Source organism: Pelodiscus sinensis, chromosome W (genome assembly GCF_052426305.1).
Source record: "Pelodiscus sinensis isolate ZL-2025 chromosome W, ASM5242630v1, whole genome shotgun sequence".
NCBI lineage: Eukaryota > Metazoa > Chordata > Testudines > Trionychidae > Pelodiscus > Pelodiscus sinensis.
In genome coordinates, this window is record NC_143084.1 from 406,123 (window position 1) to 433,239 (window position 27,117).

At 53.7% G+C, this 27,117-nt stretch overlaps 1 protein-coding gene across 1 annotated transcript; it reads right to left on the reverse strand.

Annotated features, from left to right (window-relative positions):
- Positions 1 to 22,653: 22,653 nt before the first annotated feature.
- Positions 22,654 to 25,540, reverse strand: LOC142825145 (endogenous retroviral envelope protein HEMO-like). The gene is given in 3 exon segments (XM_089775081.1): positions 22,654 to 24,668; positions 24,670 to 25,045; positions 25,048 to 25,540. Coding segments are annotated over 3 exon segments (1,791 nt in total). The 5' UTR covers positions 25,424 to 25,540; the 3' UTR covers positions 22,654 to 23,629.
- Positions 25,541 to 27,117: the final 1,577 nt, after the last annotated feature.

Consider the following 27,117-nt stretch of genomic DNA (forward strand, 5'->3'; position numbering starts at 1 on the left):
ATCTCATAGACATGAGAACCACTGGTAAATTGGTGACCCAATCTTTCCCTGTAGCAGAAAACATCTGTTTGGTTAGTTTGTTTTTAATGGTTCGGTTAGCTCTTTCTACTAATCCCGAACTCTGGGGATGGTAGGGACAGTGGAATTTCTGTTTGATCCCCAGTGACATGCATACTGTTTTCATCACCTTCCCTGTAAAGTGGGTACCTTGGTCACTATCAATGAAGCATGGAAATCCCCATCGGGGAATTATTTCGGTCATCAATATTTTAGCTACATCAGATGCAGTGGCCTTGGCCACTGGGAAAGCTTCTACCCACTTAGTAAAGTGATCCATGATCACCAGAACATATTCTTTCCCTCTGCACCTTGACAGAGGTCCAATGAAATCTATTTGTAACTGTGTGAAGGGCTGTGTTGGTCTTGGCTGATGTTGCATTTTCATTTTCACTGTGGGAGCAGAATTACATTGAGCACATGTTACACACCTCCTCACATAATCATGCACATTTGCATTAAGCTGAGGATGCCACCAGGTGTCCGACATCCGGTGGATCACCCTCCGTGCTCCATCATGTCCCAACATGTGATATATTTGTATCATAGTTCCCATCAGCACATTTGGTAACACTAATGTGTTTCCTGGGCCTCTCCAAGTGTTATCATCACACAGTTTTCCCCCATTATCCATCCATAACCACTTTTCTGCCCTTGGTGCAGAGTGTTGGATGTCCTGTAATTCAAAAAAGTTTGGGGTTTTTATGAGAGGCTGTGTTGCAGCAATCAATTGCATCTCTTTACCTTCCACTGCTACTCGTTTAGCTAGTTCGTCTGCCCTTCGGTTCCCCTTACTATGAGGGTCTGTCCCTTTTGTGTGGGCCCTCACTTTTATCACTGCTAATTCAGTAGGTTTCTGCATGGCTTCATGAAGTTTCTCCACTATTCCCCCATTTTGTATTGGGGATCCTGTACTCGTCAGGAATCCCCGATTTACCCACAAGTTAACATAATCATGTACAACCCCAAACGCATATCTAGAATCAGTATATATGTTTACAGCATGACCTTTCACAGCTTCACATGCTGCAGCTAATGCCTGCAGTTCTGCTACTTGTGCAGATGCCCCAGGCAAACTGCCATGTGCCACCAGCTGTCCATCTTGAGTACAAACGGCCCATCCTGTGTGTCGCTTGCCATCCACATATAGGCAAGGGGCACCAGGTATTTCAGTTTCTTTTACCAATGGAACGTCCATGGGCTCTTCCTCAAGGCAACAATGATGTGGGTGTCCCTCATCTGGGGTAGGCATGAGGGTAGCAGGGTTTAACGATGACGCTCTTTGCAGATGTACCGAAGGCATTAGCAAGCTCATTTCCCATCGAGTCCATCTTGCCACATGGACTGCTGAGGATTTCTTCCCTGATAAAATAGCAAGGACAGCGTGAGGTACAACAATATTTACATCCTGTGAACCAATAAGTGGTGTGGCCTGATTTAGGGCCATAGAAGCTCCTTCCACTGCCTGAAGGCATGGTGGCATTGCTTGAGCGACAGCATCTAGTTTAGAAGAGTAGTATGCTACTGGGCGCTGTTTATCCCTATGTTTTTGCGTTAACACTGCTGCCATATGTCCCTCACTGACATGTGTGTACAATGTAAAAGGCATTAATGGATTAGGAAGTCCCAACCCTAGGGCAGTACTTAGCCTTTTTTTCAATGTGGTAAATGCCTGTTCACAGTCAAGTGTCCATTCAATTGCCTCATGTGGTCCACCAGCACCCTTCAGGAGATTATTAAGAGGCTGGACAATCCTTGAATAATTGAGGATTTGAGTTCGGCAGAAATTGAATAGCCCCAACACTTTCCTAACTTCCCTGACCGTAGTTGGTTGTGGGCATGCATTAATAGCCTCAGTGCGGTCAACAGTTAAACGCTTGTACCCTTTGGATATTAGGTACCCCAGATATGATACTTCTCCCTTTGCAATCTGAGCCTTTCTAGCATTACATTTTACCCCACTGTCTGCCAAGTGCTGCAGGATCACTTCTAAGTCTTTCATGTGCGTTTGGCGATCTGGTGAGGAGATAAGAAAATCATCAACATACTGTACAACACAAGAAGCCATGTCTGGCAGCTTTGCCAGCATATCAGCTAATGCTCTATGAAACAAAGTAGGTGAGTTATAAAAACCCTGGCTTAGGCGAGTAAAAGTATATTGCTTCCCTTTAACAGTAAATGCAAACCAAAATTGACTGTCAGGGTGCACAGGACATTTTGCTTTTATCATGGTGAAAACATCAAAAGCATGCAGGCCTCCCACTACCATACACTCCTGCACCTTTTCCCAGAAGGGTAGGTTTGGGTTATTAAGCTGCAAAGATGGCAATTCTTTTAACATGCTCCGCAAGTCAGATGGACTCATAGGAGTGTGCTCTAGGCGACTCACAGTAGCAGGGTCCCCTTCCCCTTGATTAGGATTAAGGACAGTGTGCACTCTCACTGGAGCCATAAAACCAGACTGATATCCCCACATTCCACATGTAGGGTCCAAAGGTGCTGAGGGACAAGATCTCTCTTCCTGCAAGGCTGTTTCTTTATAGTTTTTTGCTTCTGTTTGCAGTTTTTCTACCTCTGCTTCTAACTCTCCTACCCTTCCTTTTAGCATATCACACTTTCTAACCAGCTGTTCATACTCAACAATTAAACACATGCCAGCCAATTTGTCCTTTGATAAATATTGTGGTTTATGCACAAAATCAGTATTGCCCACTTGTAATGGGGGTTGGTCATCCTTCTTTCTTTCAGTCACACAGCCAAGATATCTCAACAAGAAAACTAATAAACTTACTGCTACAATAGTGATAAAAGCACTAATTAAACACTCTTCATAGTGTGGATCACTAAATCCCTTCATCTTACCCCTTTTTTTTAAACCTAAATAGCCTCCAATCTCAAAATCTTTAAATACAATACTGTTTACAAACTAATAACAATTTGCACTTAGGAGATCTGGGCCAGCCAACACATTAACTAGAGGTACTTATGGCTATACCTGCCCCTACATTAACTGTTGGTCCTTATGGCCTCTTTGATTTCCCACTTCAACAACACTTAGTCAGAGGAACTTACAGCTTAACCTGCCCCCACACTAAGCACAGTGTCTTAAGACTGCAACCAAAATGTTACAAAACTGCAACAAACCCCTTAAATTCTCCAACACCCAGTTTCACTTACTCCAAAAGGTGTGAGAGTCACCAGTCAGGTCAGGGACACACAACCAAATGAAAAATGAACAAAATCACCCTCTAACTTGATTGTAGGTCTTGATCCTGAAGGATATTTCTCACCCTGCTCGCTGCGCCAAGAAACTGTTGGGATTTTGTGGTTCCCAGAGACTCAGGTGCTGGGCAGAATCAAGGGTCTTCAATTCAATTCAATTCGATTCGATTCAATTCAATTCAATACTTTATTCAATGTGCACAAAGGGAGAGCCCCTGGTACTAAAATCAGCCAGAGCCCCTCGAGCAAGGAGCCCCTCCCCTTGCTGTTTTATAGCACATGGTTACAGGTTACATAACACAAACTTCTTAACCAATCAGATTCAACCTTTCCATATGGCTTTGTCACATGCCTGCACCTCTCCAGTCCACATGCCGAGCTCATCCCCCTCCCCTTAGCCTCCCCCAGGCTGTTGCTAGGGTGGTGAGCCACAGCATGCCTCTCCATGCATACCCTTCAGGCCTATGGGCATCCCTTACCTTCTGACCTGGCTCTGTCACAATGTGGTGATGGATCAGGTGGGTCTGTCTGGGTCAGGCAGATAATACATCTTGGAAGTCTTCTAGTAGCTGTTGCACCTGGTCTCGCTGGGATGGTCTGAGGCCTTCACCCAATTCCGCCGACTTTGGCTCAAGGGGTTTGCCTGCTAAAGGACCCAACTTGGATTCAGACAGTGCCAGTGCAATCATCATGGCCTCCCGCGTCTTCCAGGTTTTCAGCAGGTTCATGTGGTAGGTGCGTACCTCCTTCCTGTGGCCTGGCAACCTAACCTCATACCACTTCAAAGGGGCCCTGCCACTTGGCTAGTAATTTTGACTCTGGTAGTAACACCACCACCTGTTCCCTGGGTTCAAAGGTTCATACCTTTGTTCCCTTGTTACACTGCCTTTCTTGAGCTTGTTATGCTTGTTTTAGGTTTTTCTGTGCAAAGGTACCTAGTGTCTGAAGCCACTCTGAGGCGCAACACATATTGGGCAGTGCCGAGCGCCCAAGTCTCCTGCGCCTCCCAATCCTCCCTCAGTACATCAAGTATGCCCCGAGGCAGTCTTCCATAAGGGAGAAAACCCCCTTGAGGCTTGGGGGACTTCCCTTGCAGCAAAGAAGGGCAGGTAGGAGTGTGTCCCAATACTGTGGGTCGTCTTCCACAAACTTGCGTAACATGAATTTGAGTGTACCGTTTAATTGTTCCACAAGTCCATCTGTCTGAGGGTGATACACCGATGTCCAGAGAGTTTGAATGTGCGTGAGTCGGCACAATTCTCTAATCAGCTTAGACGAGACGTTAGTACCTTGGTCGGTCAAGATTTCCTTGAGTACTCCCACCCTGGCGCATGCCTTCACTGACTCGTCGGCTATATGCTTTGCTGTTGCTACTTGAAGTGGGACCGCTTCCGGATACCAGGTTGCGTAGTCCACGATCACCAGGATGAACTTGTTCCCCATCTTACTCTTCTCTAATGGCCTGACCAGGTCCAAACTGATCCTTTCAAAAGGTACGCCTATGACTGGCAGAGGTATAAGGGGGGCCTTGGGTATCCCCTTGGGTCCCACTCACTGGCACTCGGGGCATGACACACAGTATTCTCGGACTTTGTGATGTATGCCCGGCCAAAAGAATCGGCGTGCCACCTGCTGCAGAGTCTTTTCCCAACCCAAGTGTCCTGTCCATGGGGTGGCATGAGCCAAACGTAGGCGGCTTCATCGCAACCTCCAGGGGACCAGTAATTAGTGTATCTCCTCTTGTGTCTGGGGGTCCCTCACTACCTGGTAAACGGTTTTTCTGGATCTCAAATCGTGGTCCCTGAGGGCATCTCACCCCCTTTGAGCCCTCGGTCTCTTGGGCTTGGGCCTGATCTTCCCTTTGCTCCTGTAGGAAGTCTATCTCCCTCTCTAGTTCTACCTGGAGGTCCCTATCTGCTGAGCCCTCGTTGGGGTCTGTATTCACTGCAGGGTTTGGACCACTGGAGGGTCCTTCCTGGGGGTCAGCCTCTGTGGGGAGTCCCAGCACTTTTCCTCCTAGATCCCTAGGTTGCCACTTTTTAGGAGGGGCAGTACTTACAGTCTCTCACGACCTCTTTAAACCTAGGCCAGTCCCACCCCAGCACGACTGGGTATGCTAGCTGGGAAGCTACGCCCACCAGGAGGGGTTCCTTTCGGCCCTGAACCTCCAAGTTTATACAGGCCGTCAGGTAGGGTCATACATGTATGCACTGAGGTGGATCATATCCTCAGCGAGCTGTAGGCCAGGTATGAAGTCATCCCATATAATTGTCACCCCGAATTTACAAGAGCCATGGCCTCCATGCCTTCTACCACGATGGGGATCACCAATTTTCCGGGTTGCAGTCCCTGTGCTTAACGCCCTGCAATCCAGGCCTGTCCATAGTCGCACTCCATGTAGGAGTAGTCTTTCCAGAAATGTCCTCTTTAGCCACGCTCCCAACAACGGTCCTGGGGGCCTATGGGCCTGGGGTCGGCCTTGAGTAGGCTGCTTTTCCCTAGTGAGGAACTCTTTCCCTCGGGCATTTTGCGATACTGCTCTTTGGAGTTCCGTCATAGCCATCTCGGTTGGCCAGGGATAGTGTGGGTGGCAGAGGCCCCTCGGTTCTGTCTTCTGGGTTCCCCCTCTCGCTCCTGTGGGCTGCCTGCCCATCAACGGTGAACTCCGATTTCTTCTGCCGCCAGGTAATCCTCCATTAGGGTTACCGCTGCTGTCAGTGTAGTCAGCCAATGCCACTGCACCCACTCTTTGGCACCTAAAGGGAGTGTGACCGTGCCCTGAGCCCGTCTCGGGGGGGGGGGGGGGGAGAGGAGAGGCGGTCACTCGACTCTCTGGAAGAGTTCTCTAGTCTCGGGCGATGAGCCTGGTCGTGGCCCGGGTTTCCTCGGGAGGCGAGAGGGAAGGGGGGTCCGGGCCCGCCCTCACTCCCGGACCCCAGCCCAGGGCCCTGAGGACAGAGACTACCTGTAAGTCTCGGTCCAACTGGTGGGGGCGTGCCCCTAAACGCACCAGCCCATGGGCTATCTCGCCGCCCTGCCCTGCTTCCTTCCTCTCTCCTACCCTGGCTCCAGGGTGTCACTCCTGGCCTGCCGGTTCCTGCTGCCGAAGCTGACAGTGCTCCTGCGGCTCCTCCGCCGCCGGGGTTTTCCCTGCTCAGTCCGTCGGCGTCTTTGCGGGTCCTCTGCTGCCCGAGGGGGGGGGGGGGTGCTCTCGCGACCTCCTCGCGTTACCTCCCCCCTCTCTCCTTAGCGGCCAGCCTTTTGAATCTCTCCGCCAGCCCGAGGGGTTTACGTGCTCCGCCCCCCCATCGCGCGCTTCTTCCCTCCCCGCCCCTTCGTCGGAGCCGCGTCCCGCTCAGCTGTGCCGCCGCTCCTTTCCAGCTGAGCGGCAGCATCAATCAGCTGAGCCGCGGCTTTGCTCAGCCGCGCCGCAGTGCCGCTCCGCTGAGCCGCGGCGCGTGAACAGCCGACACAGCGGCGGTAAGTTCTCTGTTGCCCTTCTCCCAGGGCACAGAGTCTTGGTGGTTGGGTGCGGGGTCTCGGTGCGCCATCACACACCCTCCCCTTTAAGATCCCTGTTACTTCCGTGTCCTCATTTTCTTCCTCCTCGTACTGTCTGGAGAAAAAGTCTGCATTCTGGTGCTGTGTTCCTGCCCTATGGGCCACTTCGAAGGAATACGGTTGCAAGGTTAAGTACCATCTCATTAACCGCGCGTTGGTGTCTTTCATTGTCTGTAACCAGCGCAACGGGGCGTGGTCCGTCACCACCCGGAACCGGACTCCTAGGAGGTAATAGCGCAACATCTCAATAGCCCATTTTATGGGTAGGGCTTCTTTTTCTATAGTGGAGTACCTACCCTCCCGTGGAAACAACTTCCGGCTAATATACACTACCGGGTGCTCCCCTAGGCCTTTCCCCTGTGATAATACTGCCCCTAATCCTGTCTCTGAGGCGTCCGTTTGCAAAGTAAATGGCTGATTGAAATCAGGTTGGGCGAGGACTGGTGCGTGGGTTAGGCGGTGTTTTAAGGCCTGGAAAGCTTCCTCGCATTCCAGTGTCCACCTTATCTTCTGTGGCATTGCCCCTCGGGTTAGGTTCGTCAGGGGTGTCGCGAGTGTCGCAAAGTTGGGGACGAAGCGTCGGTAGTATCCGGCCAGGCCCAGGAATTGTCGCACCTGCCTCTTAGTTCTCGGGGCGGGGTAGTCCCGCAGTGCTCCAATCTTGTCGATCAATGGGCGTAATTGACCCCTCCCGACGGTATACCCCAGGTACGTCACCTCCCGGGCTCCGAACTGGCATTTGGCTGGGTTCGCCATGAGCCCCGCTTTCTGCAACGTCTGGAGCACGGCCTCTACTTGCTGAAGGTGTTCCGGCCAGGTTTTACTATATATGACGATATCGTCGATGTAGGCTGCTGCGTATTGTCCGTGATCTCTCAGGATCCTGTCCATCAGGCGTTGGAAGGTTGCAGCCGCCCCATGGAGGCCAAACGGCATACGTACAAACTGATACAATCCAAAAGGGGTTGAGAACGCCATCTTCTCCCGTGAATTTCTTGTTAGCGGTATCTGCCAATATCCTCGTGTCAGGTCGATCGTCGAGAGATATTGGGCTTCCCCCAGTCGGTCGAGTAACTCATCCACCCGGGGCATGGGGTACGCGTTGAATTGTGAGATGTTGTTCACTTTTCGGAAATCAATGCAGAACCTCCACGATTTGTCAGGTTTCGGGACTAACACTATCGGGCTCCGCCAGTCGCTGCGGGAGTCTTCTATCACCCCCCACTTGAGCATGCGTTGTACTTCTTTTACCGTGTCCCACATCTTCCTGGGTAGTGGGCGGATCTGGTCCCGCACCTTCTTCCCAGGTTCCGTTGCAATGTGATGATATATTTCCATCGTCTGCCCGGGTTGGTCCGTCATTACCCCCGGAAATCTCCGTAATACGTCCTCCATTTCCTCCCTCTGGGCCACCGTCAGTGTGACTTCTATCTGGAATGGGGCTGTGCGGCCGTCCTTCATTGCTTCGGGCCCTAAGTCGGTACCGGCAGGAGCGGGACTCACCAGCAGGCCCTCCCGGTCTTTCCACGCTTTAAGGAGGTTGATGTGGTAGATCTTGGTACCCTCTCGACCCCTTGTCAATCGTATTTCATAGTCCACGTCCCCCACCCTCCGGACCACCTCAAAGGGGCCCTGCCATTTGGCCAACAGCTTTGAATCTTGCGTGGGCAATAGCAAAAGTACCCTATCCCTGGGCTCGAAAGTACGTAGGCGTGTGCCTCCATTATAATATCTAGCCTGCTTTTCTTGAGCGGCCCTTAGATTTATCCTGGCAAACTCCCTGAGCTCATGTAGTTTGTCGGAGGCTAAGGATATATTGGACCGACCCCTGTACCCTGCTGGTCTGCTCCTCCCAGTTCTCCCGGATTACGTCGAGTATCCCCCGTGGCAGTCGTCCGAACAATAGTTCGAACGGTGAAAAGCCTGTGGATGCCTGGGGGACCTCCCGGATTGCAAACAGTAGAGCCGGTAGCATTCTGTCCCACTCCCCGGGGTCCTGGTCTACAAACTTGCGCAACATCCCCTTGAGGGTTCTGTTAAATCTTTCGACTAGCCCGTCTGTCTGGGGATGGTAGACGGAGGTTTTTAATGCTTTTATTTGGAGTAGCCGGCATAACTCTCCCATGAGGCGGGAGGTTACGTTTGTACCCTGATCTGTTAGGATCTCCTTGGGTATTCCCACCCGGGAGAAGATCCTTACCAATTCCGCCACTAACGTAGGGGCCGTGGTATTCTGCAGGGGAACTGCCTCAGGGTAACGGGTGGCATAATCGATCACCACCAGGATGTATTTATATCCCGTTTTTGTCCTCTCAAGGGGTCCCACTAGGTCTAGGGCAATGCGCTCAAAGGGGATTTCTATCACGGGGAGGGGCACCAAAGGGGCCTTGGGTATAGCCTTAGGTCCGGCCTTCTGGCATTCGGGGTATGATCCGCAGAACTCTTCTATCTCGCGGTATACTCCGGGCCAGAAAAAATCGCTGCAACACCCGCTGCAGCGTTTTCTCGTAGCCCAAGTGCCCTGCCCACGGGTTGGCGTGGGCCACCTCCATCAACTGGTGCCGATACCCCCGGGGCACTACTAGCTGTCGTATTATTTCCCCAGTATCTGTTCCCCTCGTTACCTGATATAACCGGTCCCCTTATACCTCACAGTATGGGGGGCTCGCCTGCCGTTCCTCAGCGTCGCTCCCCTCAGCGATTTCTCTTGCCTCTGACCAGGCATGTTGCAGGACCGAGTCCTCGCGCTGCTCGCGCAGGAAGTCTCCTTCCCATAGCCCCAACGGGGTGCTCTCCGTGGGCCGGTCCCCTGTGGCTCCTGATGTGCCTTCGCCTGGGTCCTCTTCCTATCGGACTCGGGTGGGGGTCCTGGTCGGCCCTGGTCTGACCCACCATCCCTTCGTGGGCGGACATCTCAGACGGTCGCCAGTCCCTCAAGGCTGTTTCGAACCCCACCCAGTCCCTTCCCAATAGGACGGGGGTACACCAGCTTTGGCGCTACTACTACAAAACACCAACTATCCTTGTCTTCGTCGGCTATCTGCACCCAGGTTGTAGAGTACCGATGTACGTCGCCGTGTACGCATTGTACGTGCACTGGGGGGCCCCAGGGACTACCGTCTCCCACTAGGTTCTCCCGTACGATTGTCTGGCTGCAGCCAGAGTCTACTAGCCCCATTACGGGGTGGTCGTTGACGCGGATCTTCCTCATGATTCTGTCGCCCCCCTCCGTTTGGTGTGTTATCTCGCCGGCCAGGGCGTGTGCATAGGTGCAGTCCATGTATGGGCAGTCTTTCTGGAAGTGTCCTTCCTGCCCGCACCAATAACAAGCCCCTGCCGTGCCACTAGGGCGCGCTTTGGTGACATCCCCCTCATTAGTGGGGCGGGCCTTATTCTGGGCGTTATCGTTCAGGGGAGTCATCCAGGCTGGGGCTAGCCTCCGCCCCTCGCCACGATCTCCGCCTTGCTCCGGCCGTGGCGTCGGGTTTGCTCGGGTTCGCCCGAACCGAGGAGGTTCTGGTCTCGGGGGAGGGGGAGAGCGGCCTACCTTTTGTTGAGCGTCCACCACCTCCGCCGCCTCAAAGTCATTCATAAGTTCGACTGCCTCGTCGATCGTAGACGGATGGTGTCGCCGTACCCAGCGTTGGCCTCCAGCGGGGAGTATGTTCATGAACTGTTCTAGTACTACTATTTCCGCCACTTGAGCCCCGCTCTTGTGCTCGGGTTCAAGCCATCTCCATGCGGCTTCTTTCAATCGTTGGGCCACCAATCGTGGCCTGGCCTTCACCGGGTATCGTTCCTGCCGGAACTTTTGGCGATATGTCTCCGGGGTGATACCCAGTTGATCTAATATCGCCTCTTTCACTTTGTGATAGTGCAGGGCATCGCGGGTACTCAGACCCCGGTAGGCCAACTGGGCCTGCCCTGTTAAGTATGGGGCGAGAATCGTGGCCCACTGTTCAACTGGCCACCGGGCGGCCGCGGCCACCCTTTCAAAGGTAGTTAGATAGGCTTCCGGGTCGTCCGCCGACCCCATCTTAGTGAGGCGGATGGTCACAGGCGGGGTGTATTCCCCCTCTCCGTCATCTTGCGGTAGCCCAGCCATACCTCTGGCGGGGACTCCATATTGCCGGGCCCACCGCTCCTGCTGAGCTTGAAACTGTTCCGCCAGGTCCCTCACTAGTTGCCTTTGTTGTTCCTGGTGTTGGGCCGATAACTGTTGGATGAGCAGCGTCTGCTGTTGTTGGTTCTGTCGCTGCTGCTCTGTGAGCCAGGCCAAAATCTTCCCTGGTTCCATCTCCCTCTTCGGTGGGCGCACCCTGTCCGCTTTCCGGATCTTGGGCGTCTCCCCCTCTCGTCTTGGGGTGAGGCCAGGGGTAAGTCAAGCCGAGATCGTAACAGAACACAAAGAAGAAAAGAAAAAAAAAGAAAAGTGCCCCTATTGTGGGGGCGTCGAGGGAATTAGCTCCTTGCCGACCCCTAAGGGCTCCCTGCCCTCCCCTTCGTCCCCAGGGGTCGGGGGTGGTCCTAAAATACCCACATTCTCCACCACCTTGTGACCGTGCCCTGAGCCCCTCTCGGGGGGGGGGGGGGGGGAGGAGAGGCGGTCACTCGACTCTCCGGAAGAGTTCTCTAGTCTCGGGCGATGAGCCTGGTCGTGGCCCGGGTTTCCTCGGGAGGCGAGAGGGAAGGGGGGTCCGGGCCCGCCCTCACTCCCGGACCCCAGCCCAGGGCCTTGAGGACAGAGACTACCTGTAAGTCTCGGTCCAACTGGTGGGGGCGTGCCCCTAAACGCACCAGCCCACGGGCTATCTCGCCGCCCTGCCCTGGGCTGCTTCCTTCCTCTCTCCTACCCTGGCTCCAGGGTGTCACTCCTGGCCTGCCGGTTCCTGCTGCCGAAGCTGACAGTGCTCCTGCGGCTCCTCCGCCGCCGGGGTTTTCCCTGCTCAGTCCGTCGGCGTCTTTGCGGGTCCTCTGCTGCCCGGTGGGGGGTGCTCTCGCGACCTCCTCGCGTTACCTCCCCCCTCTCTCCTTGGCGGCCAGCCTTTTGAATCTCTCCGCCGGCCTGGGGGGTTTACGTGCTCCGCCCCCCCATCGCGCGCTTCTTCCCTCCCCGCCCCTTCTTCGGAGCCGCGTCCCGCTCAGCTGTGCCGCCGCTCCTTTCCAGCTGAGCGGCGGCATCAATCAGCTGAGCCGCGGCTTTGCTCAGCTGCGCCGCGGCTTTGCTCAGCTGCGCCGCGGTGCCGCTCCGCTGAGCCGCGGCGCGTGAACAGCCGACACAGCGGCGGTAAGCGCTCTGTTGCCCTTCTCCCAGGGCACAGAGTCTTGGTGGTTGGGTGCGAGGTCTCGGTGCCCCGTCACAGGGAGTATCTGTATGAATTGTTCTAAGACTACCATCTCTGCGACTTAGGGTCCGGTTAAGTCCTCGGGATTCAGCCACTTCCAACAGTGGTCCCTGATCCTTTCGGCAACAGCCCATGGCCGTGCCCTCGCGGAGTATCCTTCCTTCCCCAGTTCGTCGGTACATCTCCGGGCTGATGCTGGTACTATATAAAATGTCCGCCTTCACCCAATCTCCAGCATATCTCAAGTGTCTAAATTGCGGTATGCAGTTTGCGCTGGTCCCATTAGGTAAGGAGCTAATATGATGGCCCAGTGCTCCTGAGGCCAGTGAGCGGCTGTCGTGACTCTTTCAAAAGTGACTAAAAAGGCTTCTGGGTCATCTCCAGGCCCCATCTTAGTGAAGCGGATGGGTAGCCCCAGTCCAGTGTCATCGGGCCCTATCCCTGGGGCGGAGGGGCTTGCGGATCCTCTTGGTTGCAGCAGAGCAGTGACCTGTTGAAACAGACGTTCTTGCTGTGTCTGGTGTTGGGTGGCCAGCTCGGGGAGCAGCTGTTGCTCCTGCTGCTGCATCATCTGTAGTTGGTGTTGGTGGGTTAGCTGCTGTATTAGCTGTGACTGTTGGTGCTGGGTCACTTGCTGCTGCTAGTTTTCCACCATCCACTGCAAAAAAACTTATACACATCTATCTTTGTACAAACTATACATGGGGAAAAACAAAAAAAGGAGGAAATGGGAGTTCCTTGGCCCCACCTTCTCAATACCTGGACCTTTTAGCAGGTCCTAGATTTGGCCATATTCTCCACCACGTGTGGTGGCGCGCACAGTCGCCAAGCAGCGTGGCCCAATAGCCCTTACTTCAGGGTAGTATGGCTTACTAGTCAGAGTCAGTAAATGTCCACCCATCTAGGGCAGCGTGGCTCCCTACCCGGGGTCTATGAGTAGCCTTTACTTCAGGGTAATATGACTTGCTGTCTGGAGTCACTCGATAGCCCTCAGTCCAGGTTAGTGCGGTTTGGGGCTAGCACCCTGGTAGGGGGACCTGGGCCCACCATGCTCCATTGGGTCCCAACCCAGGGCCCCGTGAGCAGCAGCACGGTCTGCTATTTCAGTTTGGAAAGGAGAAGACAGAGGGGACATGATAGAAGTTTTCAGGTTGTGACGGGGTACGATCACAGATGACCCCCTGGGGGTGCCTCCCGGGATGCTTACATGGCCACTGCCACTGCCACTCGCCTTCCTGCTCTCTGGGGCTCCTCACCGCCTGGTCCTGCTGGGCCAGCTCTGCTGGTCTCCCCCAGCCAAGGCCCCGAGCTGAGGTCCCTGCTCCTACCAAGAAGCAGCACAGACACTGAACCACTTCAGGTCCAAGGAGAGTGCAGTTTAGGGCCCAGCCTCCTGAGAGAGCACTCCCCAGATGGGATCAAACCCCAAAGAACTAGGTAAGCCCCTGTGACGGGGCAGCTGGCTTTGCCGTACCGCCCCGCACTAAGACGAACGCCGGGCAGGTGGGAGAGAGGTCAAAGGGGGGGGGGGGGGACGGGCAGCGGCAGACCGGCCCCCGAGGAGTCTGGATCCGCGCCGGTTGTGTCCGGGGCCGCCACGGCGTCAGGCCGGGCCGGCGCACAGAGGTGACGTCACGAGTGATGTCACTCGGGAATCCCGGAAGGGCGGGAGGGCGCACGGGGAGGCGGGGCCAGAGAGGGACGCCGAACCGCGGCCCTTTCAAAAGGGCCAAGGGCAGGAGCGAGAGGGGGAAGGCAGCGATGAGCGCGAACGGCCATCGGCACCCCGGAGGCGTCGGCCGACAGTAAGTCTATCCCCACACTGGGGAGTATGATGCCACCCGGGAAGACGTGGCCCAGGGCAGGGTTGTGGACCCCATGAGTGGAGGGTTTAGGGGTTCTGACCCCCTTCACTGGAGCAAGGACAAGTGTCCCTGTCTTAGGGCCCTGGGTCGGGACTCGGAGCGAGGGAGGGCCCGAGTCCCGTTCCCGGGCCGGAGGATATAAACGAGTCCAAATTCAATTTATTTATAGATACAGAAGTTGGGAATACCCCCTTTATTTGGGAGAAAACCGTAATCGCGGGACGACTTCCCACCCAAACTCGGGGTGGGTTAAGGCAAAATGGTAACAGCCCCCTTTAGCAATGAAAGGGGGAATGTGCACACTGGTTGCCCCCCCCAGGTAACAATGGCTTACACTGGGTCTGATGGAAAATAAAAACGGTTTAATTAAGTGGAAGCAGGAGGATTTAAGTGGTAATAAGTGAAAGCAGGCAGGGCAGAGTAGGTTACAAATGAAAAGAAACAAAACCGCTTGGCTAATTATACGCTGAAACCTCAGTGCAAACTTACTCAAACTCACCCTAAAACCTCTTTTCCAGCTGCCCCTCCAAACCAGGGCTCTCTTCCCCACCCTGGGGTCTCAGGCCCCTTCCTTCAGGTGCAGCCCAGCCAAGAGACCCAGGCCTCTCCTTTCCTATTCCTTTTGCTAAGGAGTTGAGGCCACTCCCTCCCAACCACTGCTCAGACTTAAGGACAAAAGATTGTTTAACAGTGGCTCATCTAGAAGTTGCAGGTAACACCCCCCATGTCTCCCATTCTCACATTTGAAACTCACCAAGTATTCCCCATCCATGTGTCTAATTTTCCACACACAAATGCTACATACAACAGAACCAGCAGATCATGGCATGAAGATCGATGGGTTACATGAAATAATTTGCTCAAACCACCTTTGAGTTATGTATATTCATGTCCATGAGTCCATTTCATAAAGCATGGCGGGGGGGGGGGGGCGTCACACAGGTATCTAAAAGGGTGTCACAAGGAGGAGGGAGAAAAATTGTTCTCTTTGGCCTCTGGTAATAGGACAAGAAGCAAGGGGCTTACACTGCAGCAAGGGAGGTTTAGGTTGGACATTAGGAAAAACTTCCTGCCTGTCAGGGTGGTCAAATATTGGAATAAATTGCCCAGGGAGGTTGTAGAATCTCCATCTCTGGAGATATTTAAGAGCAGGTTAGATAGTACCATCTAGACCATCCCTGATAGATGTCTGGGTCCTGCCGTAAGGGCAGGGGACTGGACTCGATGACGTCTCAAGGTCCCTTCCAGTTCTAATGTTCTAGGATTCCCTCGGCAGGGAATCCAGACAAAACATGCTGCGGATTCCTGGGTGGAAGAGGTCACTCCTGCACCCTCCCTGGGTTACTTCCTACCGCTTTAGTTGTATCACTGTCCCACATGGTAGCTGGGTCTTCCACCTCTCCAACGGCCGCTTCTCCCTGGAATTCCACGGGGGTTGTGTTGCGGCTGTCTCCTGGGTCTCTGGTTCCCACCATCAGGGAAACTGGCTGCAGCAGTTCAGGAGCTCCAGCGGGAGATCCTTCTCCTTTGCTGGCCAGCCCAGACTGAGCTGCTCTGCTGCCTTTTATACTGCTCCAGCACTTGGAGCATGCCCAGTCTGGGTGACAGGGCAGGACTGCCTCCAGCCACAGAGTCTTAGCCCCCCCCTGCTTCAGTGCAGGGCATGCTCTCCCCATCACAATGTAGCATCATTTGAGGGTGCTGTTAAATCGTTCTACGAGTCCATCTGTCTGAGGGTGGTATACTGCTGTCCGGAGGGTCCAAATGTGCATCAGCCGACAACTCGGCAATCAACTTGGATGAGACATTGGTACCCTGGTCTGTCAAGATTTTTTTGGGTATCCCCATACTCGCAAATACCTTCACCAACCCATATGCGCTGTTTGTAGCGGTTGCAACTCTAAGTAGCACAGCTTCTGGATATCAGGTCACAATCTACTATTTCCAGGATTAATTGTTTCCCTGTCTTGCTCTTCTCCAAGGGGCCGACAAGGTCCATCCCGATCCACTCAAACTGTATGCCGGCAACTGGTAAAAGTATGAGGGGAGCGTTGGGTATGCCCTTAGGGCAAGCGCGCTGACATTCGGGGGACAAGGCACAGTAGTCTCGTACTTCTTGGCATATGCTGGGCCAAGAGAACCGGTGTGCCACTTGCTAGAGGGTCTTTTCTCTACCTAGGCGTCCAGCCCAGGGGGTGGCATGTGCCAAATGTAGGAGGCTGGTGCATCTCCCCTTGTGTCTGGGGGTCTGCCACCACCCGGTATAGTCGGTCTTTACGGATCTTGAAGTGTGGCCTCTGCAGGCACCTTGTCTCCTTTGTGCCCTCGGGGTCTTGAACCTGTTCTTGCTCCCACGCTCGGTTCAGGGTTTGGTCTTCCCTTTGCTCCTACAGGAAGTCTATGTCCTTTTCCAATTCTACCCGGACATCTTCCTCCCATGGGTTCTCCCGCAGGTCTGGATTTATCGCGGTGCCTGGACGATTGGGGGGTTCTTCCTGGGGGTCTGTCTCCACTGGGAGTCCCAGTGCTCTTCCTCCTGACACCCTAGGTCACTGCCTTCCTGGGGGGGCAGTAGCCACAGTCTCTCACGACCTCTTTAAACCTGGGCCAGTCTAGTCCTAACCTCACCGAGTAGGCTAGCTGGGCCATGCCTACCAGGAGAAGCTCCTTCTGGCCTCAAACTTCCAAGTTTACCTGGGCCGTCAGGTAGGGTCACACATCTCCATGGATACATTGGAGATGGGTCATGTCCTCAGCAACCTGGAGGTCAAGTATGAGGTCCTCCCATATAGTCATCTGGCTGCAGCCTGAGTCCACCAGAGCCATGACCTCAATGTCTTCCACGGGGATCACCAGTTTTCCGGGTTGGGGTTCCCATGCCCAACACCCTGCAATCCAAGCTTGTCTATAGTCACGTTCCATGTAGGGGCAGTCTTTACGAAAGTGATCACCTTGGCTGCAACTCCAACAACAGTCCCAGGGGCCTGTAGATTGAGGATCATCCTTGGGTAGACTACTTTCCCCTTGTGGGAGACTTTCTTTCCCTGTGACATTCGGGATCACCATTGTTTGGAGTTTTGTCCTCAGAGTCCCGGCCTGCTGGGTATAGTATGTGCTTGGGGGTCCCACCGGTTCCATCTTCTGTGGTTTCCCTCTCCAGACCCTCTTGTCTCCTTGGGCTCTCTGACCGCTGAGGTCGAGCTCAGGTTTCTTCCACTGCTAGGTAGTCCTCCATTAGAGTTACTGCCGCTGTCAGCGTGGTTGGCCGATGTCGTTGCACCCACGCCTTGGCTCCTGAAGGGAGCACCTGTACAAATTGCTCCAGGGCTACCATCTCGATAAGCCCTCCAGGTTCAGCCACTTCCGGCAGTGGTCCCTGATTGTTTAGGTGACAGCCCGTGGCTGTGCCCCAGCGGGGTACCCTTCCTTATGCAGTCTCTGCCGGTATTGTCTAAAATGATCGCCTTCACCTGTGGATACTCAAGTGCATCTCAGGAATTTAGATTGCGGTATAAGGTCTGCTCTGGTCCCGTTAGGTAAGGGGCCAATATGGTAGCCCAGTGTTCCTGGGGCAAGTGAGCATCCATAGCGACCTGTTTGAAGGTAACTAAAAATGTCTTGGGGTCATCCCCTGGTCCCATCTTTGTTAGCCGAATGGGCAGCCCTAGTCTGGTGTCTTCCGTCCCTATGCCCATGGCAATGGGGCTTGGTGGACCCCTTGGCTGTAGCAACGCAACTACCTGTTGAAGCAGGCCTTCCTGCTGAGTCTGGTGGTGTGTGGTCAGCTCACGCAGTAGCTGTTGTTGCTGTTGCGTCATCAGCTGCTGGTGCTGGTGGGTCAGCTGCTGTATCAGCTGTGCCTGCTGCTGTTGGTGTTGGGCCACTTGCTGCTGGTGGTTTTACACCATCCACTGCAGGAATTTCTCTATATCCATCTCTTCACCAGACTACTGGGACAAAGGGGGACTCCCCTGTCCCACTTTCTCTACCTAGACCTCTCAGCAGGTTCTGGATGTTGCCCACGTTCTCCACCATATGTCATGGTGTATGCACACCCCATCTCTTGGGGGGAGGGTACATGGGGGTGTGGACACCACCTAGTGAGCCATTGAATCGGCAGCAGTCTCTCTCAGTCTAGGAGCACCAACTCTTGGTCCAGGGTAGTACAGCCTAATGGCTAGAATCAATGAGAGGTAGCCCTCTGGCTACTAGGCCATGATGCCCTGAGTTAAAGTCAATACAGGATGGCCCTTTAACTCAAGGCTGTACAGCTTGGTAGCCAAAGTCAGTAAGTTGGGGGGTTGAGGGCCAGTCACCTTGGTAGGGGGACCCGGGCCCACCCCACTCCACCGGGTTCCGACCCAGGGCCCTGTGAGTGACAGAGCAGTCTACCACTCCCTTGGTGGGGAATCCGGCCAAAATACACAAAGTGGCAGAGGCCGCTCCTGCACCCTCCCTGGGTCACTTCATTCCGGTGCTGGTGGGAAGGCATCCCATGAAATACCTGGGTCTTCTGGTTCCCCGGCAGGTGCTTCTCCCTGAGGTTGCTCTGGGGCTACGTGGCAGCAGTCTCCTGGGGCTCTGTCTCCCGCTGGCTGGTGAAGCCCTGGAGCTCCGGTTGAAGGTCCTCCTTCAGTGGCCAGCCCAGACTGAGCTGCTCTGCTGCCTTTTATGCTGCCCCAACATTTGGAGCATGCCCAGTCTGGGTGAAGGAGCAGGACTTCCTCCACCCACAGGGTTTTAACCCCATTTGCTTCAGTGCGGGGTATGCACACCCTGTCACAAGGAGGATCTTGCCAAGAGGATGGCAGATTCCCCTACAGGAGGTGGCATATATATACACACATCATAAATTGGGGGATATTCTACACACCTCCTCATCCAGAATCTTCCCCCCCACCAATTAATGAGGAGATTCTAGAGCCTACCAACTCCATCATTGTGGATGTGGTTAATGCCTGAAGCAAACACCACAATGCCCATTCAGCCCTACACAACTGGGTTTGGCAAGATAGAGTAGTTGTTGCGGACATAACTGTTTAGAATTGTGAATTACCAAAATGTTATGGCCAAACAGGATTTTATTAATTATGGGAAAGAGTGTGTTTCTGGAACATGTACTGGAAACACAAAAGTAACAATTTCAGGCCGTCTGTAAGCAGGTTGCCCTTGGGGAGGAGGGGTGGAGTCTGCATGTAGGTCCTCCACTGGACAGGCGGCAACCCAGGGTCTAGGGCCCAGCTGCAGTCTAGGGCGAGTAGTAAATAGACAGTTCAACGCCCGGCCTCAGCTCGGGGCGGGCAACAAATAATAAACAGTTCATGGGCTGAACCCTTGTTTAGGGCATGGCCACAGGCAAAGAAAGGGTATGTCTACACTACAAAGTTAATTTGAACTAACAGCCATCAGTTCAAATTAACTTTGATAGGCGCTACACACGCAAACCGCTAGTTGGAACTTAATTTGAACTAGCGGAGCGCTTAATTCGAACTAGGTAAACCTCATTGTACGAGGACTAACGCCTAGTTCGAATTAAGCAGTTCGAATTAGTGCTGTAGTGTAGACATACCCAAACAGTCTAATGCCAGGCCCTTGTTCAGGGCGTGGCAGCAGTGGGTGTCAGCTGCAATTCAGGCACAGCCGGGGGGGGGGGGGGGGGAGTCTGCCACCCCAGTGTGGGGTGGCAGGGGGAATGCAGGCCCACCCACGCCACTGCATCCCAGCCCAGGTAGCAGCAGAGCAGTCTGCTGTTGGGGCAGCGGGGATCCGCTCCGCAACACTGCCCTAGCTCGGTCTCAGCTCAGAAAGCGTCAGCTTTCCCTGGGCTACTTCCAAACTCTCCTCAGGCTGTACCTGGGTTCCAGGCGAGTCTTCAGGGCTCCAGCGCGTCGGCAACTCGGGCCAGGCAGGGAGTCCGTCCAGGTCACATGGGAGCAGCAGGCCCAGAGGCCGGGGCTAGTTCTCTGCTTCTGCCAGGCCTTGCTCCTCCGGCAAGTGCAGAGTAGAGGCTTCTGCCTCCTTCTGCTGCCAGGGCCTTTCTGGCCTCCTTGGCAGGCCTTTTACCTCCCTGGCCCCTCCTCCTGATTGTCAGTCAGGTGCTTCGTTAGGACCAGCTGTTGCCCACCAAGGCTCAGGGAGGGGTAGCTCCCCCTTGAGATCAAAGGGCAGCCACTCGGAACCACTCCAGAGAAGGAGGAAAGGTGTGGCTGCTGCTCTCCTAGCTCTCCCCCCACCCTGCTCCTGCCACTGCCCCTGCACTGGCTGGAGTTCTCCCCGCCCTGCTCAGCCACCACCCACCTGCTGAGGCCCCTGCTGGACCTTCTCCCCCTGGACAACTGCCCCCCTTCCTGCTGCCACCACCCCCATTGTCCCCTCCACTACCCCCTAACACCTGGATAGTCTCTTTGCCCCTTGACAGGGCTGCTGCTCTGCTTGCATCACACCTGGGACTGTTCGGCTGCAGCAGCAGGTGGGGACTGAGCCCCCACAAGTGCTCGTGGGTGTGCTCTCCCCCCCCCCAGACTTAGCCCCCCTCCCTCAACTACATTTGGCTGGGAGGCCTCCCTTACCCCTCCTAGCCTCACCTTGTCCCCCACCACAGCAGTTTGCCTCCTTCCCTGCTGCCTGCCCTGCCCTGCTAGCCCAGTTTGTTTTCTCCCTCCCTGCCTGAGTTTGCTCACCTGCCCCACCCAGCCCCAGAGTTTGTTTGTTTCCGGCCCCACCCCTGCCATGGGTTAGCCTGCTGTGGTGTGCCCTGTCCTCCCAGCAACAGCTTTGCTTCACCTCACCCTGCCCTGCCCTTTGCTCACCCAGCATTATCCCTTCCCCCAGCCTCTGCCACTGCCCTGTGCACCCTGGTCCCCTCCCTGAGTGCTTGTGTCCCTCCCCTCCCCCCCCGTACACTGCACCCCCTTAATAGCCCCATAGTTCCCCCCTACCCCAGTGCAGCCCAAGGAGCCGGCCCCCGCCCTGCACCCGCTACCACGTCCCCTGCCCCATCCTGCCAGCGCCCTCCTCCTGTGTCTCCAGCCTTGCAGGGAGGAGTGGTTGCTGGCTCCCGATCCCCCTGCCCTCCCCAATCACCCCACCCTCTAGCACCCTCCTCCTCTGCTCTTGCCTCGCAGGGAGGAGAGGTTGTTAGTTTCCCCCATCCTCAGTTTACCGATCCATGCCCTTCCTCCGTTAGCGCCTTCCCTCCTTACTAACAACTTAGCAGGGGGGAGTGGTTGCTTCCCTTTCCCCCCAATTGCAACCCCCACTCCCACCCTCCCTTCCCCTTGCGTCCCTGCCCCTCTCTCTCATGCCCTCCTCCTCTGCCTTCAGCAGGCGGGTAGGAGTGGCTGCCGCTCCCTTTCCTCGGTTCCCCCCCTTCCCCCAAGTTCGGTGCCCTCCTCCCCAGCTTCCAATCTAGTGGGGAGGAGTGGCTGATACCCCTCCCTTGACCTCCCCCTCCCAATTGAGCACCCTCCTCCCCTGCCTCTACCTTAGCTGGGAGGAGTGGTTGGCTCCCCCCTCCCCCTAACCCCCCTCCACTGGTCCCTACCCCTCCCCTGCCGGCTGATTGGCAGGGAGGAGATGTTGAGCCCCAGCCCCTTCCTTATGATCCGTACCTTCGCTAACCCCTCCCCCATGATGGAGGATGTCTCTGCCCCCTCTCCTATCCCCGTAAATCCAAGGTTCCTCCGGTGCCACCGAACCCTGCAGACCGCTGCGGCCAACCTGCTCTGGGCTCTGCCATTGCCACGGCCGATGCTCCCCCCGACTCCGGAGGGCCCTCCACCTTGGCCGGCAAGAAGGGCCAGGGGAAGAAATAGGGCAAAGGCCTAGCCTGGAAGGCCAAACCTCCCGCGGCTGAGGCTGCCCTGACCGCTGCAGCCCTGTCACCCGCCGCAACTCCTCCTTCCCCTGCCGTTCCCCCCACCAGCTCTGGGGGTATTCCACCTGTAGCACCCAGAGCGTACGCCCAGGTGGCTGCTGCCACCCCCCTGCGTGCCGCCACGTCTTCAGCCCCAACCGCTGCCGCCAGCTCCATCCCTGGTGGCTGAGGTCCCTTCCCCATCCTGACCAGAAGGCACAGCGTCCGCTGCCTCCTGGTACCCGCCTTGATCCACGTGGAAACGTACTTGCGGGCGCTGGCGAGGGTGGTGGCCTCCAAAATGTACAGGAAGCTAGTGTTCTTCCTTTCCTTGAAAGCCGCCACCCAGGAGGTGGTGGAGAGGGGCCTGGCGGTGGGGAGCGTGCATGTGCCCCTCGAGCCACTGGAGGACCTGGGCATACGGGTGGTCCTCACCTCCATCCCGCCCTTCTGTCAGCCGACAGTCAGGGCAGTGTGTGTGTGTGTGTGTGTGTGTGTGTGTTTCCGAGAAAAGGTTTAACGTCCGTGTCTTTACTGCTAGGACCGGGGTCCCGTCGCAGAGGGTGGCCAGCAGGCCAACAGACGCCCCTTTTTATAGGAAGAGCTTATTACACCTTAGATTTTAGCTGCTAGAACACAAAGTTCCTTCGCAGCGGGCAGCCTAGGGAAGGCTGAAAGGTGTCCCAAGGACCTGTCACCTGGGAGTGACACAGATCCAAACGCCCAAGCTCTCCCTATGTCTGTCCCTTTATGACAGGCTGAAGTTCTTTTAAATTGTGCTTGGTTCTATTACAGCAACTGAAGGAGTCAGGTTAAAGCTTAAACAGTTACAGGTTTATTAAAGAAGCTTATAAATCATATGGTTACAATGGCTATTGCTCTATTTCTTAAATGCTAGCAAAATATAGATAGATCTTAAAAAATGGTTACAGGAAAAAAAGGTAAAGATAGAAAATAGAAATAATGGTACCAAGTGACAGCTTAATCTTTAAAGAGCTCTAACACTATGTGTATATATACTTAAACAAAGGACCACATCCAGGTACAATTTTTACCCCCTTCTGTGCCTCTCGACTCCAGCGTGTCAGGCCAGGGCCAGTCTCTCAATTCCTCGGAAAGACGAATACGAGGTGGGCGTCCCCTCTGGAACCTCGGGAGGTCAAACACCAAACCCGACCAGCAGATAGGTGGTAGATTGACGCTTAGAGTAAGTGTGCTGCTGGACTCATCTTTATACCCCTGGGGGCCCGTATTCTCTTTCTTATCTTAAGAGGCCAAATTTTACTGGTCCGTTTTGTGGCGCCAGTTCTTACAAGCAAGTTTCAAGTTAATTTACACTTGTAAGAGAGGAAGATAGCTAAATTAGGACTGCCGGATGTTCTTGTTGGGCGGGAGATTCCTCCCCCCACGGACGGTTGTGTGTTCGTATCAATATGGGTTAAGTCAAGGGCACTTTTTGCAGCCTCTTAGTTTGACCACCCTCTTATCTCTGCTTACAGTTGTCCATGGTCACTGAGCCAGCATATCTAAACCTCCTGCTCCAAGGTTTTCAAAGATCATGCTGTTTTTCTGCTCTGTGTGCCCTGCATGCTTTCAAGCAGACAAAGATGGATGTTAAAATGGGGGTTCACGTCTGGCTACATTCCACCCCCTGATACAACACACCACGTCCCAGGATGCAAGATGGCGGTGATACCAGCACCCTTTGCCCACCTTGGGGGAATCTAAAAGTGCCCGATGGTCTGATTAAGGGGTTCAGAATCGAGGAATTGGCTGGGATCTTTTTCTAGTGCTGTATATCGAATGTGCACAGAAGAGATAGCTACATTAACTAGGCGTTTCACAATACACAAGGTTATGCAGAAAATGATTACAAAAATTACAATAATTAAAACAGTGATTACAATGGAATGCAGGAAAGGAGTTAGGGAAAGTCCCAGCTGTTGGGCTAACCAATTTAGCCATGAGATTTCCCCATCTTTAGTTACAGTATGTAGTATTTTAACTGCATCTTTTATAGCAGACACATCTTGTTCAATCTGCCCTGAGTGGTTCACATAGAAACAACAAGATTGATTAATCACAGCACATACTCCTCCTTGTTGGGCTAAAATTGCATCTAAAGCTATTCTATTTTGTAGGGCAAAGCGGGCCACTGATTGGATCTGCTCGTTGAGTAGGCCCAGGGCATCTGCAGTATGATTAAAAACTATTTCTAGTTGCCCTGACACATTTACTATGGCTTGTTCAAGTTCAGCTACTCCAAGCCAGGGCAAGAATGCACGGGTAAATCGATGGAAACCTGTGGGACGTCTCACAAGAGGGTTAATAGTAAATTTCCTCTTGTACCGGTGCAAGAAGCTTCCAAGGTTTGTGATACCTGGAGCTGTAATGTGTGGGTGTACCGTTAATCCTCCAGGCACAGCATGTCCCAGAGAGCACCGTCCTGTCCATCCTACTGGCAGGTATTTGTAGGCCTTAGTCCCACAAATGAAAAATAATCCAGGCTCTTTGTTAAGGATAGGGGAATATGGCCCCTTGTACCATCCCTTTCCTGTGTGTCTCTCTCTTGGGGCATGGTACACAGCACAACAACTACTGTTAGTGACAGAGCACTGGAGAGCAAACAGCAGATCTTGTAGGATCTGGTCTGGGGGCAAGAAATCTGCCTTAGCACACTGGTCAGGCAGCAGGCTACTGCCATTCACCAGTGTAGGGTTGTAAATGTGTCCAGTGCTAGGGACTATAAAAAGGGAATTACTGGTACTGGCTGAAATTCAAGGGGATAATGGCAGCATTGCTAATGCCAAACAGGGGTCTGTGACCAAGGGAGACATTAATAACATTTCCCCAGCAATTTAGTGTCCCCTGGTGGGTGTCCTGGTTTGAATAAATATCCCAGGCTCCTAGTTTCTTATTGAAAGTGGCAATGTGGGTACACTGGTGGTCCTCAAAGCTACCTAGCTGAGGTCCACTGCCTTCCTTACTTTCAAAACAAATGGGGTACATTTCCTTAGAGTTTCCAGTTATATATTCTACTGGTTTGCTCCATACTGTTCGTTGCCATGTCCAGTGCCACCCCTTTAACCTCCCCCCAGAGTCATTTTGAGGACTGCGGTAGTCGCTGCCATCGAACCACACCGGAAGATGTCGCTTTTGTTCCACCAGTCATTTGGGCTGAGAGGGACAAACTCAATTTCCAGTCTAGTAGAGGAATCCAATAGGGTGCACATCCAGCAATCCGTGGCAGCAGCAGAAACAATGGTTTGAATAGCACCTTTGAGTGGATGTTCTGGTACAGCAGTAGCAGTTGGGATGAAAAGGAGACCCATGGCAAGTGGGAGTGCCACGTCTTGTTTCAATAGTCTATAGCTGATGGTGATTGCAAACATCACGACAGCAAGCAGTATATATATACACAGTTCATAGTGGCTTTCTGACTCCAAACAGGCATTGGGAGGGATGCATCCGACTGGAGCACTGCTCGGGGCCATTGCCTGTTTCCTGTAATAAAACATAAGGTCAGCCGGTCTTGGATACAATCCAAGCCTCAGTAATGGTTATTGGTGTTAGCCCAGCGTCTGCAGTGGTCCAGACTCCTTTTCCCTTATAGGCGTGCAGCACGCGGGTTTGTGTTCCCAAACTGGGGTGTTTGATTACCACTGTGTCTCCAGGTGCATATTTGGAATCTTTAAGTGGTACAGTGGGGCTTGGAGAGATTCTCCCTGTAGGGAAAAATCCTTTGCTGATTGGACTGCCCGTAGGAGTCTGTCGATTGTTTAATCTTTGCACCACAGTATCTAATCTGTTTCCCCATTTGCCATCTGTGGGCCTCAAGTGGGCTTTCAACAGTCCATTCCAGCGTTCGACCATGCCATTAGACTGAGGTCGGTACGGGAGGTGAAAGGTCCATTGGACTCCGTTGCGGAGGGCCCACTCATTCACCAGTTTGTTTTTAAAATGTGAGCCATTGTCAGACTGGATTTCCTGGGGTGTTGGGACAAGGGCTATTAAGCGGTTTAGTCCCATGACTGTAGATAGTCCTGTTGCCACTCGAGTCGGGTATGCAAACCCAATTCCTGAAACAACTTCTACTCCAGTCAAAACATGCATCCACCCTTGCTTACTGGTGGATAATGGACCAATATAATCTACTTGCCAGGTTGCCCATAGCACTTTACCATCTCTTAGCCTGGCAAACCGTTGTCCTTCTGTTATATGTTTTCAAAATTCAGCACACAGGGTGCAAGCTCGTACCAGATCCCTGTCTTGTTGGTGAGTGATAGGCCACCCCCTGGCATGTGCCTGCCGCACCAGCTCATCACTTCCTGTGTGTCCCAAGGTTTCATGTAGCCAAGTGTACAGGCGTTCCCAATCCACCTGGGCAGTGAAAATCTGTGCTGCTGCATCTGCTAAGTTATTTAGCTGTACAGCCGGGGTGTTGTTCTTTTGGTGAGCTGGCACATGACCTATGCTTAAGGCATGTTGTGTTGCATGCTGGTATATCCATTTCCAATATTCCAGTCCCCAAACAGGTTTCCCCCCTATTTCCCAGTTATTATTTTTCCAGTTAGTTATCCACTGGGTGGCTCCAGCCCATACAGCATAGGAGTCAGTGTAAATGGTACTGGCACCTGCCTCACAAGCTAGTTTAATTGCTGCCAGCTCTGCAAGCTGAGCTGATCCCTCCATGTTTACAGTCAGGGGTGCAGCAGATGTGTCTTCTGAGACTGCTGCAGCCTTCCCTATCCATTTCCCTTTCACTAGCTTGGCGCTGCCATCTGTAAACCATACTCCCTCAGGTTGTAATGGGTTAAATGGAGCTGCATCCTTAATAGGAGACTGCTGTGGGGGCAGGCGGTACTCTGCAGGCATTCCCACCTTCTCACTACTGGTCTATCCAGCTATGTAGACTCTCTTCTCAAACCCTTCGCAACCAACACCCCCAGCTATCTCCGAGACACTACTGACTTCCTAAGGAAACTACAAAACATCGATAACTTCCCCAATAACACCATCCTTGCCACCATGGATGTAGAAGCTCTATACACCAATATCCCAAATGAAGACGGATTACAAGCAATTAGAAACACTATCCCAGAGGACACCACTGCCAACCTGATAGCAGACCTATGTAACTTTGTTCTCACCCACAATTATTTCCAGTTTGAGAACAACTTATACCTCCAGATCAGCAGCACAGCCATGGGTA